At 31.0% G+C, this 13,516-nt stretch overlaps 1 protein-coding gene across 6 annotated transcripts in view; it reads left to right on the top strand.

Annotated features, from left to right (window-relative positions):
• Window positions 1-1,667: 1,667 nt before the first annotated feature.
• LOC132748856 (single-stranded DNA-binding protein 3-like) overlaps window positions 1,668-13,516 on the top strand; it is a gene marked incomplete at its 5' end in the record, with an annotated part of 40,043 nt that continues 28,194 nt past the window's right edge. For 5 of the 6 annotated variants that reach the window (XR_009628327.1, XM_060738513.1, XM_060738511.1 and 2 more), the window contains 6 exon segments: window positions 1,668-1,729; window positions 5,517-5,601; window positions 9,251-9,292; window positions 9,992-10,078; window positions 11,688-11,759; window positions 12,561-12,621. Coding sequence is in view for 5 of the 6 variants with exons in the window: in XM_060738513.1 (XP_060594496.1) it covers window positions 1,668-1,729; window positions 5,517-5,601; window positions 9,251-9,292; window positions 9,992-10,078; window positions 11,688-11,759; window positions 12,561-12,621 (409 nt within the window). 6 annotated transcript variants of the gene reach the window in all.

Below are 13,516 nucleotides of genomic sequence, written 5' to 3'. Positions count from 1 at the left end.
GCTAAGATAAGTTTAAATCTCTTGGACAATGATCAAGGACAGACAACAATCTCACAGACAACCGTCTGTTGTAAACGTAAAAACTCATTGAGCATCTATTTCCTAAATGATATTAATTAACCTTATTTTATATATGTTTATATTTTAGCAATATCATGAATGATTTATCAGGGGAAAAAATGCAAATCTTTGTTAATTAAGAGACATATTAGATTTATGCCTTCTTGAACATAGGTTTGTTTGTACTTGTAGCTGTTTAATGTTTGGAATTCAGAGGACTCTTGTAACTGTATATTTTAAATTGATTCAAGTTAAATACTCCTGGAAATATTGATACATATGTATATGACTTAGTAGTCTTTATATATTCCAGTTTAAATAATTAAAAGTCTGATACAATTAATTAAGTAGATAATGGATATGTTTTGGCTAACAATATAAAGCTTGCAAACATTTTAAGCTTTTCTTTGAGCTAATTTTATTTCTATAAGGATATTCTTACTGATTTTATTATTTTAAGGTAAATTTTCAGTTTAATTCCATTTTGGCTAGTCATTCAAATATCAGTAAAGAAAATTTTCATGTAATAAAAATGTAATTTTGATCTAAGCACAATCAAATTTTTGTGTGTATTTATATTACTTAAAATAATCTACTCTACACAGTTTTATAAAACAATGGAGTCATAAGTTACTATGAAAAAAAAAAAATCTGTATGCTACAATGCATCCAGTGTCTATACTGTATCCCTTTTGAAACAAAATAACTTACTTTAGTTAGGAATCATCAACAAAGATATGCCTTAAAATTGTTTAAAAAGATGAAAAAGCCAAACTGTTTTTGATAAGCAAAAAAGCAATCCCCTCAATTTATGAAGCTGTTAATGTCTTAATTGGAAGGAGTTTTCTCTTTAATTTTAAAAAAATAAACAAAGCAAACACATGCAATAATGTAAATAAAATTATGCCCATTTTGCCTTCAATAACAACTAGTTGCTTGCATAGTTTTTTTCTAGGACAGACATGGAATAGATAGAGAAATCGGTACAATACTCATGATGCCCGGGTCTTGTCTAAACTGAGTTCCAGAAAGTCTGTGCCAAATTGAAAATATATCTGGCTTTTATGTTTCACAGTTCACAGTTTATATTAATTAATAATCATATATGATACAAAAAAGGTTATATGATTTCAAATATATCATCATGTAGAAGACTTTTACTGTTCTATTAGGATGGATTTTCTAGTTTGACTAAGCATTGAAGATATTGTCATTATGTTATCATGAGATTAACACTTATACAGTTTATCTGTTCCTGACATTTAGCTCTCTTAAACAAAGGTGAAGGCCTTTTGTTGGGTCATTATTCAATGTATAGAATTAACATAATATTATGTAAATAAAGTCAATAAACTGATGATTTATTAGGAAAATTTGTTAAATTCTTTCACATATGTTAAACAAAATATTAATATAACACCAATAGAAAAATTGGTCTTATGATAATAATAATAAATTTTTTTAGAAATTTTGTCTGATATTAAGCAGTCGGGTATATAATGTTTTTGGAATGACACTCAAAATGTCAACCAAGGGAGGTAATGGATGGTATGTAAACAACATCTACAGTTATTAGGTATATTCATATAGTCCTTTTATAATTACAGATAAGATGGGAGAAAAACATAACTTTAGGAGAGCCGCCTGGGTTCTTACATTCTTGGTGGTGGTGAGTATTAATACAAACATTTGAGCCGCGTCATGACAAAACCAACGTAATGCGTTTGCGACAAGCATGGATCCAAACCAGCCCGCGCAGTCTGATCAGGATCCATGCTGTTTGCTTACAAACCCTATAACAAGTAGAGAAACTGATAGCGAACAGCATGGATCCTGATCAGACTGTGCGGATCCATGCTGGTCGCAAACCCATTATGTTGGTTTATTTATGACGCGGCTCATTTTATTTTTTCCTTCATTATATACATGTATAACAGGGAGACAAATTTTGAACAAGCTGTTCACAAATAACTTTTGTGTAAACTGTGTATCATTCTGTAACCTTCTGGCTACATATTGAGTAGTTACTGCTTTAATCAAATGGTATGAACAGGATATAGTTTTGCATTTAATTTATGCTTGCTGTAACCATTATCAATATGAATTAAAAATGTATGACTTTTTGAGAGTTTAAGTGATACCAATTTGTGGTACCTAACAACATGGCTTTGTGTCAATGTAACCCTTAACCTACTGAATTTGTATAATGGATTTGCCCTGTCTTTAGTTAGGAACAGTCCATTTTAAATATAAGGGAGACAGAAAAATAGAGCGACCAAAGTTTTGATCCTGGCCAGGCTTCATGAATATAACTATGGAAATTAAATGATTGCTAGGTTAGGTTTACAGAAAACATTTTAGCTTGATGATTAAAAAACAAAACATTATTCTAATACATCAGAAAACAGATTTTAAACAATTTGATTAATTACAGAACTGAGAAGCAGGCTTAAAGTTAGATTTTTCAGGGGTCTTGTTCATGACTTAGCTATTTTACATAACATTTTGACATATCTTGGTATTTTCACTTAAATTGTGTGTACTTCATCAAGTATATATAGATGGCCAGAGGCAGTTAACATTGTGATATCATTGTATATGTACCACAGGTAGAAGATTTACCTTACAGTGATTGGCCTCTTGTTATGCTGTGTTATTGCAATAAAATTGACTTCGGTTTGAACTTTTGTGGTGTTAAGGTGATTTAAGATCATCATTTGTTAACTAACATAGTTTTAACGTTGTCACATAGTTTGATAAAATTTTCATTTACTAAATTTGACAAGAAGAAAAGAAAACTTCCAAACCTTGAAAAGAGAGACACACATAAATAAGAATATTGAAAGTTTAATCGAGATAGACAGATGTAGTTGATACGAATTTCTTAAAATAAAATTCATCTAAAATTTCTTAAGATAAAATTTATATAATTTTTGATAGGTCATAAAAATACAAAAATACCAGCCATTGTCTCCAAAGTCCTTACACAACTCAAAGCCACATACCTACCCAGTCATTTACATGATATCAACTTATTGCAGAGAATAACAAATTTAGATTTTGAGTATGCAGCAGTTTAGTTTAGACTTGAGAATAATAAATTCAAATGTTTTGCTTGCATATTGAGTTTGATTGAAGCAGGTAGTTGTCAGAAAGCTTCAAATTGCTCATTGAATAACCAATGCAACAATATGCAAAAAGATATATTAAAAAATTTTATCCAAAGTTTATATACTCAGAGTAGCAGCATTTGTGTTAACTGTGTTTATTTTTTTTCTGGTTTACTCCAATTTTAACACATTAATTTGTTGATCATATCTTGGCAGTCAATCCACATGACCAACTTTTCTGGATAACTAACCAGTAACCAGTATTTACTGATTTCTCTGCAAATGACAAACTACTATAGTCCCTATGATTTCTTAATCATCGGTGAAAGACAAAATGGCCGTAAGGCTTAATGTCCAAGATCAGTTTTGTCAATTACCTCGCCCAAGGATCAAACTTGCAATCCCTGCATTATTAATTAATGGTCCTTGTTGAGCTAAGTGAGCTGTCATGTAATTACACAGTAGTTACTTACAATTTTGTAAAACAGATATTAATAAACCAGACATAAAATTAATTTGCTAGTTTCTAATTATTTAGTAAAACTGTTACAATATATTTTAATTATAGATATACTGGCAGATATTATAAGCACATTTTCAGTTTACTTGACAAATGCATGTTATTGAAGATGTGATGTTTTATCAAATTTGCCCCATTTCTCCTGTAACAACTTGATGTCAGATGTTTATCAGTTATCTGAAAATATGATATAAAAAAAAATCTGGTGGTAAGAAACATGTGAATTTACAGTCATGTGACCAGGAATCAATTTTCACCATATAGAGCATATGTTATATATTCCTGCTTGCTGTCATCTAGTAAATCAAACTTATAATGCAATTCTAAACAATATAAATGTTCAATATATGTACTGGTATAACATGAGATGAGAATTAAGCTTAATATATTTTATAATCTCTGGATGTTTTACTTGTTCATAACTCATTTTAAGCGTTAATGTTGTATAATATAAGACTTAGTTTTTGAAATGATTTTATTATCTTAAAAAAAAACCCCAACTTCTCGAGTGTCATATTAAATGTAGACTAGTCATGATTTTCTATAAACAGTACCATACTCTACAATTTGTCTGTAATATGGCCCTTTCAAGTACTAAAGATAATGACTGCTAGTGCAGGCAAAGTTCTTAAAGAACAAAATAGATGGTAAAAATCTTAGATCTAGTTCATTGCTAGTTTGGGGTGAGCATCTGATCCCTTATGACACTAATTATCATAATGGACTTGCCAATCTACCAATTTGGACTAGACCATTCATCATTTTTGGGATTTTTTTTAAAAGTTCAAAGACATGACTGAAAAGAGAACTGTGCCAGACCAACAGATTAGGCAGCATGAATGTACCTGTTGATCTTGGTGGTCTCTGTGATACTGCTAACAGGAAAGGGTTATAACCAAATGTTTTTTCTGTCATGAATTATTTAGATGATTCCAAAATATTCTAGAGTGACTAGATTTATTGAGGTTATCAATTTACACTGATATACAGAAAAAAACAATTCTGTGTGTATATTAACATCCTGCATTTTAGATAAATCTGCAAATACATTGACTGCGTAAATTTAGAAAATATTTGATTAAATATTATGTGATCTCTATAGTAATTTTTAATAGTCAGTTGACTGTTAGTATTGTTTTATTTGAAAAATACCAAATGTTGATATTATAGTCATTATTATCATGAAATATAGAATTCATGTTATTATCCTAAGATGTGTCTGAGAGAAAAACATCAAATGTAACTACTGTAAATTTAAGGCAATTAAAAATTTAAGAAAGTAGAGCAACTGTAGTTATAAAAGCCTTGTTGTACAGCAAGTCTGTCTGTATACTGGCAGCATCTGTTGGTCATCATCAAGGTAAACAAGCAAGTTTAAAAAGGCGCCACAAAGTGCTTTTATTTAAGGTACCATGTATCATAACTTAAGCAGGGTCTTTCAAATAGGATGGTCTGGAGTTTAAAAAAATTTGTTGTAAAAATTTTACAAAAAAAGATGACCTTGCTGAATCACGTGATTATGTTATCTACCAACCGTGATCTGGCAAATTAGTACATACTGTTCAAAAATCGATTTATATGATAAGGTTTTGTTAAATCAATCAAAAAAATACTGAATACTAATCCAGGCTACATTACATTATTAGTTTTTACTTAAAAAAATAACAATTTTATAGAATTGCGATGAAATTAGGAATTTTTCATTCCTGGTCATTGTTATCAAGGTAAAAATCTATTTTTCTTTTGAAAGACCCTAAATTAAGTAATATAGAAATTCTGAAATGTCAGGGACAACATTGCCAATATTTAATATGTTATATCTGCAGTGTGTTTTGGGATCTCTATTGTGCGGCTCCTGAGAGAAGGGACACATGCGACCATTCAAGTGAGGCCAAAGCATTTCATGATTATGTAAGTATTTGTTTTTATATACAAATTTTTAAATGTAATTCAATTTGAATAGGATCAGTATTCAACTTTCTGCTTGTTACCTAAAGAACCATATCAAACAAGAGGAAACTTGAAATGATGAAAATTGATCTGTTGAAAAATTCATATTTAATAGATTATTTGGAATTGAATAATCATATGGCAGAAAAATAGAGACTACAATTTTTAAAATTGAGTGAAACAAGGCACTGCAATTACATCTCCGGGATTTACAACTTTTACCTTTTCTTGTGAGTGATTTTTCATTCGTTGTCATGGTAACCAGCTGCATACTAGTAAACTAGGGAAAAAAAGACAAAATTTCTTGCAGTTTTATTTCATTGAAGTTTGTCAATTGTTAAGTTAGACTTCTGTAAAGTTCAGTAATTAAGATTAGTTGAATATATTTGAAATAAAGGTATCTTACAATTAAGAATTAATTCCTACAAAATAAAAGCATTGTAAATGCATTAGACCATGAATGAGAAAAGGTTTGTAAGTATATTCTCTATATTGTGTGTAGAGAAAAGTTTTGTAGAACATGAAGTGGAAAGAGATTGATCATTCAAATGAAGAATGTACTATATTAACAAGTGGTATACTCTTGTAATGAACTTATCTCACCTGAACTAAAGGTTCAGTTTGAGCTTGTAGGAAAGATGGATACTGCAGTGACTGGCATGAGCAAATTGTTCAAATATTCTCCTTCGGAACTATTGGCGAGAAATACATGAAGCATACATAACCTGTTGTTTTCGTGTTAGCCCATACATTGTATTTTAGATATAAAATTCTACTGTAAAAAGTCCTATTATGCTAGGACTAAAAAGTCTAGGACGCATGGAGTGCATTATTTATTCTGATAAGCGATTTTGGGCCATCATGACAATTTGGGGGGGGGGGGGGTGATCCTGCCATGATGACCCTCTAATTATTTTAATTACAATTCATTACAAGTGTATCATGCTTTTCATGAATCATCAAAGTTGTTCTCTGAGACACATTCACTTGCTAATATGTGATACCAAAACTTCTAACCACATACTGATTGTTATATTTTGTTTGAAACAGAACATTTTCTTTTCAACTTTTGCAACATTTTGTTTTTGCTCTTTTACATAATGATCATTAAAGACTTCTGTATCAGAATTATTCAATATTTTGTTTGGTCCAAACTTTAGAAAATTCTTTCGTCACTTCTGTCTATATGTTCTGTATTTTCTTTTCTTACAGTTATAATTATTTTTTCATATACTTAAATATAGTTTTGAGTTTTGATATTTTTTTAGTTACTTACATATTATGTGTGGCAAATTTAATATGCCAAGTTTTCTGTTCTTAACAAAAAATGACTCCTTAAATCATAGTTTGTCACAGATTCTTTGTATAACTGAATTCTAATGAATCATAGATGACTTATATGAGATACCTTAAAATTAACCATTTTTTGTATAAAAAAAGATCAGATTTAAAAAATAATCCCTTAAAACTTAGTCATAAATCTTTAATTTAGCATGGTTGATGGTTGATTTGTTGACCCAAATTTTTGAAAAGAAAGATAATTTTGAATACTTTTTTTCCATCAACTTTAATAGTGCTATGAACAATTGTCTCAACTTTTACTTAATCCCAATTTTTCAAGTGTTCAATTTGTCTGTAGGATTTATCTACTATATATCCATTTATACTAGGTGCTTGGTAAAATTTTAACCTAATAAGGTTTGCCAGTATACTCACTTGACACCTCATTTAGCTAAATCACATTGAATATATATCCCCTGAACACTGATCTATGTCATTTTGTCCATTTACTACATGTAAGAAGTTACTAAATTGCTCTGGTCAGTTACTCAGTAGATACCTCCAAGATCAAAGTCTGTTCTATTCCTAAACTTTTCCATTAAATATTTCTGTTCAATCTACTCACTGTTTTCATTTGATATCATTTATATTATCATCAGTGAAAAATAGAAAATAATACACTGAGAGCCACCCTGTTATAACACTAACCATAAAAACAATGTAAAAACTTACCCTCACTTAATCTGCTGTTCCAGAATTTTCCCAAGTTGATCATGTAAAATTTGGGTTTTTTTAGGCTTTTTTTACCTCAGTGAAGCTTCTTTAAATTCAAAGGTGTGACACGAAATCACCTTTGAAGTTAGAATCTAACACAAACCAAAATCTTGTTTAAATTACAGATTTCTCTTGTAAATATACTAGGAATGATGATTAAATTAGGTTGTGCAGTACCTGATTAATTTTCACAATTATATGTTATAATGCTTTTAGAACAATTTGTGGAAACTGTTATAGATTTTTTCTGTTTCTTTCACGATTTTTATCATTTACAATATTATATACATAACCAGTAATATTTTACAGAACATAACCAGTAATATTTTACAGAATAGTATTTATTTCTATTGTTTTAGTGATTTAGAAACAACTTGTTAATTCAAATGGTGTTAATTTATTGAACAAAATGATACAGTATGTAGTTACATGTATAGATATGTGGGTGAGGTAATTTTACTTGTCTGAAGATGAGTGTTATAACTTTATATATTTCAGAACTTTATTTATATAATGCGGTTTAAGACCTAGGTCCCCAACTTGCTCATTATAATGGGGTGTCAGTGTACTTGTTATTACTTTTAAAGATCATCCTGTCATGTGAACATAAAATAGATTCCCCTTAAGAGTCATGTTAATGTTGACAGATAATTATTTAGCTAAACATCATTACTAGTATATAGCCATTGGTTCCTCAATTTTAAATGTGACAGAAAAGAAAAAAGAAAAACAACTATAGTTAGATTATAAAACAAGAACTTATTCTGTGTTTGCGCAAGATAAAAGATACTATTTTACTAATATACATCACCATGCATATTTTCATTAATATTTATACAGTTACCTGGCTCTTTATTTATGCAAGATATGAATAAATAAATAAATAAATCTATAACTGAATTATCTTAGACTCGTCATGTACACTTTCCCAAGTGACAGTGCACAGCAGAGGTGTGTCTAGTCTGCTTGAGTTTATAATTGATATAAGGTTAAAATAACCTTAACCAGGTAGAATTTTGATAGTGTGCCATTTTGTTTGGACAATAGGTCAAAGGTTTGATTTCCAACCCTGTTATAACATACCTGATAAAAGTTGATATAGTTGTTACTTTACTTGGAACTAAGATTTTAAAGGAAGGAATTTGTTTGGCTTTATTTGATGCCATTATTTTTGCCCAAAAGAGTATTGGTCACTTTATAACACTTTTCTCAATGATACTGGCCACTACATGCCATTTGCCATTTCCTCGAGTACCCTGGTCACTATTCACCATGTTCCCCAAGTATACGGGTCACTATATATATCATTTTCTCCAATATTCTTGGTCACTGTACACAATTCCCTCCCCCACCCTTGAAGCACTATGGTCACTATACTCGACCCCCACTCCCCACCCCCAAGCACTCTGGTCACTATTTTGGTCCAAATCATACCCTATGTAACTCCACTATATGTTACATGTTGTTAAATCACGTCATCTAGTCATCTCATTATCAGTCATTCCGTAACAATAATTCACAGGCTCACCAAATTTTTTGTCTTGGACTATTTCAGGGTTTTGTTAATTCAGGGTATGGTCTTAACGGCATGGCGCATGTAAGTAAACTGTTTGGTTTTCTTACCCACATTTAATCACCCGTTCCACATTAGTCATTCAGCTCTTGGTAAACAGTTTGCTTTTCAGCTATCAGTTCTTCAGTAGGCTTTTGTTTGAAATCCGCTGACTTTTTTCTGTTGCATCTCTCTTTAAGTTACCCCTCTACAATCTGGGTCCATGGTGTTTTATATAGCTAGGTTCCTGGTCTTTTTTTGGTCTTGATATATGCTTCCCTTTATTTTGCATTTATTTGCCAGGTTAACAGTTTGCTATTTTCTGTTTCTATTTACTATAGTTTAATATTGATTTTGTACACATTCAAAAAGTTCATTTTTAGAAATGAATTTATGATCAAGCGTAAATTCTGTTATTATTGTTAAATCTAACTTTTTTGAAAAGTAAATATTCACAAAAGAGTAAAGAAAATAAGTTTCTGCTTGGGGAAAATCACAGGACTTGTCTTTCACAAAATCTGAAGTTTAAAAAAAAAAAAAAAATTGTATATAAAAGCAAGGAGTTCTTGAAATAACTTGATGAAATGAATTTATTTATTCATTAAGTCTGTAAGATATATGATGTAAGTTCAGGTTAGAATGTTTATTTGGTGAGTAAAATTGGGCCAGTTTGGGAAAGTTCTGGATACTTTAAGACTGGTATAAGTTATAAGTTATTGAAGTGTAATATGATTTTCATTACAGAATCCAGCTGCCCCTAGTCCTATAGGTCAGATGCCCAATCAAGACGGCATGCCAGGAGGTCCAGGGATGCCACCAGGTTTCTTTCCTGTAAGTATCATGTCAAGGTTAATATATAGACCATCAGTTACTGTTTAAGTCATGAGGGTAGTGTAATTTTTAAGTAAACACTCATGCGCCATGAAAAATTGTGTTTTTGACCATGAAAAATTAGTGTTTTTGAAAATTTTAGATTGTATTAAAATCCATTATTTTACTGCAGTATTCTAAAAATCGAAAATGCTGACCACGTAAACTCAAGTTTTGGATATTTATTTACTTTAATAGAACATAAAAATTGTCTACTTGGAAATCTTGGATAAAGTTTTTGCATGCAAACTTGTTTCTACATAACTACTGAAGGAAATGGGTTGAAACTTCGCACACTTATTTGAGAGCATAATAGGAGGTCACTATCCAGGCCCATAACTCAACCATAGATTTTTAAAAATTATGGTCCCTTTTTGAACGTAGATAATTCTACATTATCCAGGCTGTTATCAAAACATCTAATGTAAACATTCATTAGAATGTTAGATGTTTACCACATTACGATTTATTTTATTCACCTGCATTAATTTAACTTAAGTTAATTTCTTAAGTTAATTTCTTTCTGTATTAACTTTTAAAGTACATTTTTCTGATACATGCAATGAACTTGTTTGATGTAATAATATTGATGGTTTGACAGTAGAATTTCGAGTTCATTTGTACTGGTATATTAAGTTTTTCAATATTGCATCTGTTGCTACTTGGTTTTTATTTGTTTCATTTATATGGATGTTAAAATATGGTACCAACTTTAGAAAAAAATTTGAAAATGATAACATAATTATGAAGAAATTGCGTATTTATTATAAAACTTTGCACACTTATTTGAAAACATGATTAATTATTTTGTTTTTGTATGGGTTTATTCCCACTCAATTTCAGATAATCGTTGCTTTTAATTACATGTTGTTGAAAAGTAAAGTTGATTGTCATTTAAAAAAATATCTTGATCCAAGACTGAAAAAAAAAACATGCAACCAGTGCAGACAAAGATTAGGCAGATTCATGCTGTCGAATCTTGGTCAACACTTCGCTATTCAAACAATACATTTGAGCTGCGTCAAGACAAAACCAACATAATGGGTTTGCGACCAGCATGGATCCTGACCAGCCTGCGCATCTGCGCAGTCTGAACAGGATCCATGCTGTTCGCTTACAGACCCTATAACAAGTAGAGAAACTGATAGCAAACAGCATGGATCCTGATCAGATTGCGCGGATGCGCAGGCTGGTCTGGATCCATGCTGGCCGCAAACGCACTATGATGGTTTTGTCGTGACATGGCTCATTTCTTGAATGTTTTCACAAAATTGGAAATGCTTTGTCCAGATTAAAGATGAACAAGTTCATTTAAGATAATTAGTGTGGTAAGGGTTAAAAGTCATATAAAATGAAGAACTAAGTAATTTGGTATGTTACATTCTTAAAAATTTCAAAAATCTTTGATGAGAAATTTCTGACTATTATGATACTCTTGTCTATCAAGGACAGTCAAACATAACTGTTTTAAAGATAACCTTAAACAAGCATACATTTTCAAAGTACTATGTAGCTTTTTGGCCATCTTTATTTCTATAATATTCAAATTGTAATGTGTTTTGTATTGCAGCCATTTATGTCTCCGCGTTACCCAGGAGGACCACGAGGGCCGGGGATACGTATGCCTCCAGATCAGTTCAATGTGAGTATATATTTGTTTGTTTTTAGTTTGTGATGTCTTATGGAGATGTTGAATATGTAATGAACTTGGTCTTAGTAATGGACTTAGTATTTGTAATAAACTTAGTATTCATACTAGTGATGAATTTAGTATTTGGATATATCTTGTGTTAATCTAAGAAATTTCTGCACCAAAATATTATAAATGTGCAGCCAACACGCCTGGCTTAATATTGATAATGTAAAGCCTGTAACTGCTATTTGCCTACTAGTGCACAAACTATTAGTAAAAGATTGGTGACTCTATCATATTTCTGATTTTCATATCTGGCTATTTTCTCTAGGTCAAATTCATGGTCAGTTATATTCTAGTTCTCATTTGTGTACTAGTATATGATTTGATTTCATGCAGACAATGATAATCTTTGGTACAAAAATAGAATTGTCTTATAACAGATACAGTGTGACTGTAAACATTCTGATGTCTGTCTGATTTGACCTAGTCATATCTAGGTCAAAGATTCAGTTATAATAGCATAAGGAAGAACAAAAATAGGAACAATCTTAAGATATTAGACTTTTTAATGTAATTTATTAATGCCTGTGTGTTCTATAAGAATATTGTAATATTGATGACAATGTCTGGCTGGTAATTTGTGGTTTAATTTCTGAGATTACAATGCAACTGGTGAGTAGTACAGAGTCTACATCACATATGAGTGACATGAACAAACTGTGGCAAGAGTTTACTGATAAAACCAACAATAGAGTTTCAGGAGTTATTTAATTTATTAAAATATTGTTGTTTTTTTCTGATATTCAGGGTCCCCCAGGCAGTGCTGCTGGTCAGATGCCTATGCCTAATAGTATGGAACCCAGACCAGGTATGCCTTTATTCCCCCCTAACTAACTGAATATGGTTTGTAAAGAAGTTTTCTTATGTAATATTGAATAATTAGTTAATCCTGAATGAAAGTTATAAAGTGACCAAAACTAGTAGACACCAAAAAATATTGTAAACTTGCCCTGGTGTTTACGTGTTTAACTCTTTATTTTGAACTTGCATTGGTTGAATGTCAATTATTGTTAGTTGAATTAAGACTATTTGTAATTAATACAGTCACCAAAGTATTATTTTTCTAAATAAACATGCATAGGTACATCATAATATTCATATAAACAAGGGTTTTATAAATGTGCATCTTTCACATACAGCTTTAAATTAACACTGAATTAATATGATTATTTTAGTATAAAAACTGGGTTCTCAACAACAATTGATATATGGCATGTATATATGTATACATGTATATCTAGAAAATATGGAACTTTGATTGTTATGCCCCCATTTCGAAGAAAAGGGGGTATATTGCTTTGCACTTGTCGGTCCGTCGGTCCGTAGACCAAATGGTTTCCGAGTGATAACTTAAGAACCCTTAGGCCTAGGAACTTCAAACTTGGTATGGTGATTGGTCATGACCAGTAGATGACCCCTATTGATTTTGGGGTCAAGGGGTCAAAGGTCAAGGTCACATTGACCTTGTAAGCAAAAACGGTTTCCGATCAATAACTAAAGAACCTTAAGGCCTAGGAACTTCAAACTTGGTATGGTTATTGGTCATGACCAGTAGATGACCCCTATTGATTTTGGGTCAAAGGGTGAAAGGTCAAGGTCACATTGACCTTGTAAGCAAAAAACGGTTTCCGATCAATAACTAAAGAACATTAAGGCCTAGGAACTTCAAACTTGGTATGGTGATTGGTCATGATCAGTAGATG

This window comes from Ruditapes philippinarum, unplaced genomic scaffold, assembly GCF_026571515.1.
Source record: "Ruditapes philippinarum isolate M1 unplaced genomic scaffold, ASM2657151v2 ctg1597_1_1_1_1, whole genome shotgun sequence".
Taxonomy (NCBI): domain Eukaryota; kingdom Metazoa; phylum Mollusca; class Bivalvia; order Venerida; family Veneridae; genus Ruditapes; species Ruditapes philippinarum.
The sequence above is the reverse complement of the archived record's forward strand: the minus strand, read 5'-3'. Positions and strand labels throughout refer to the sequence as shown.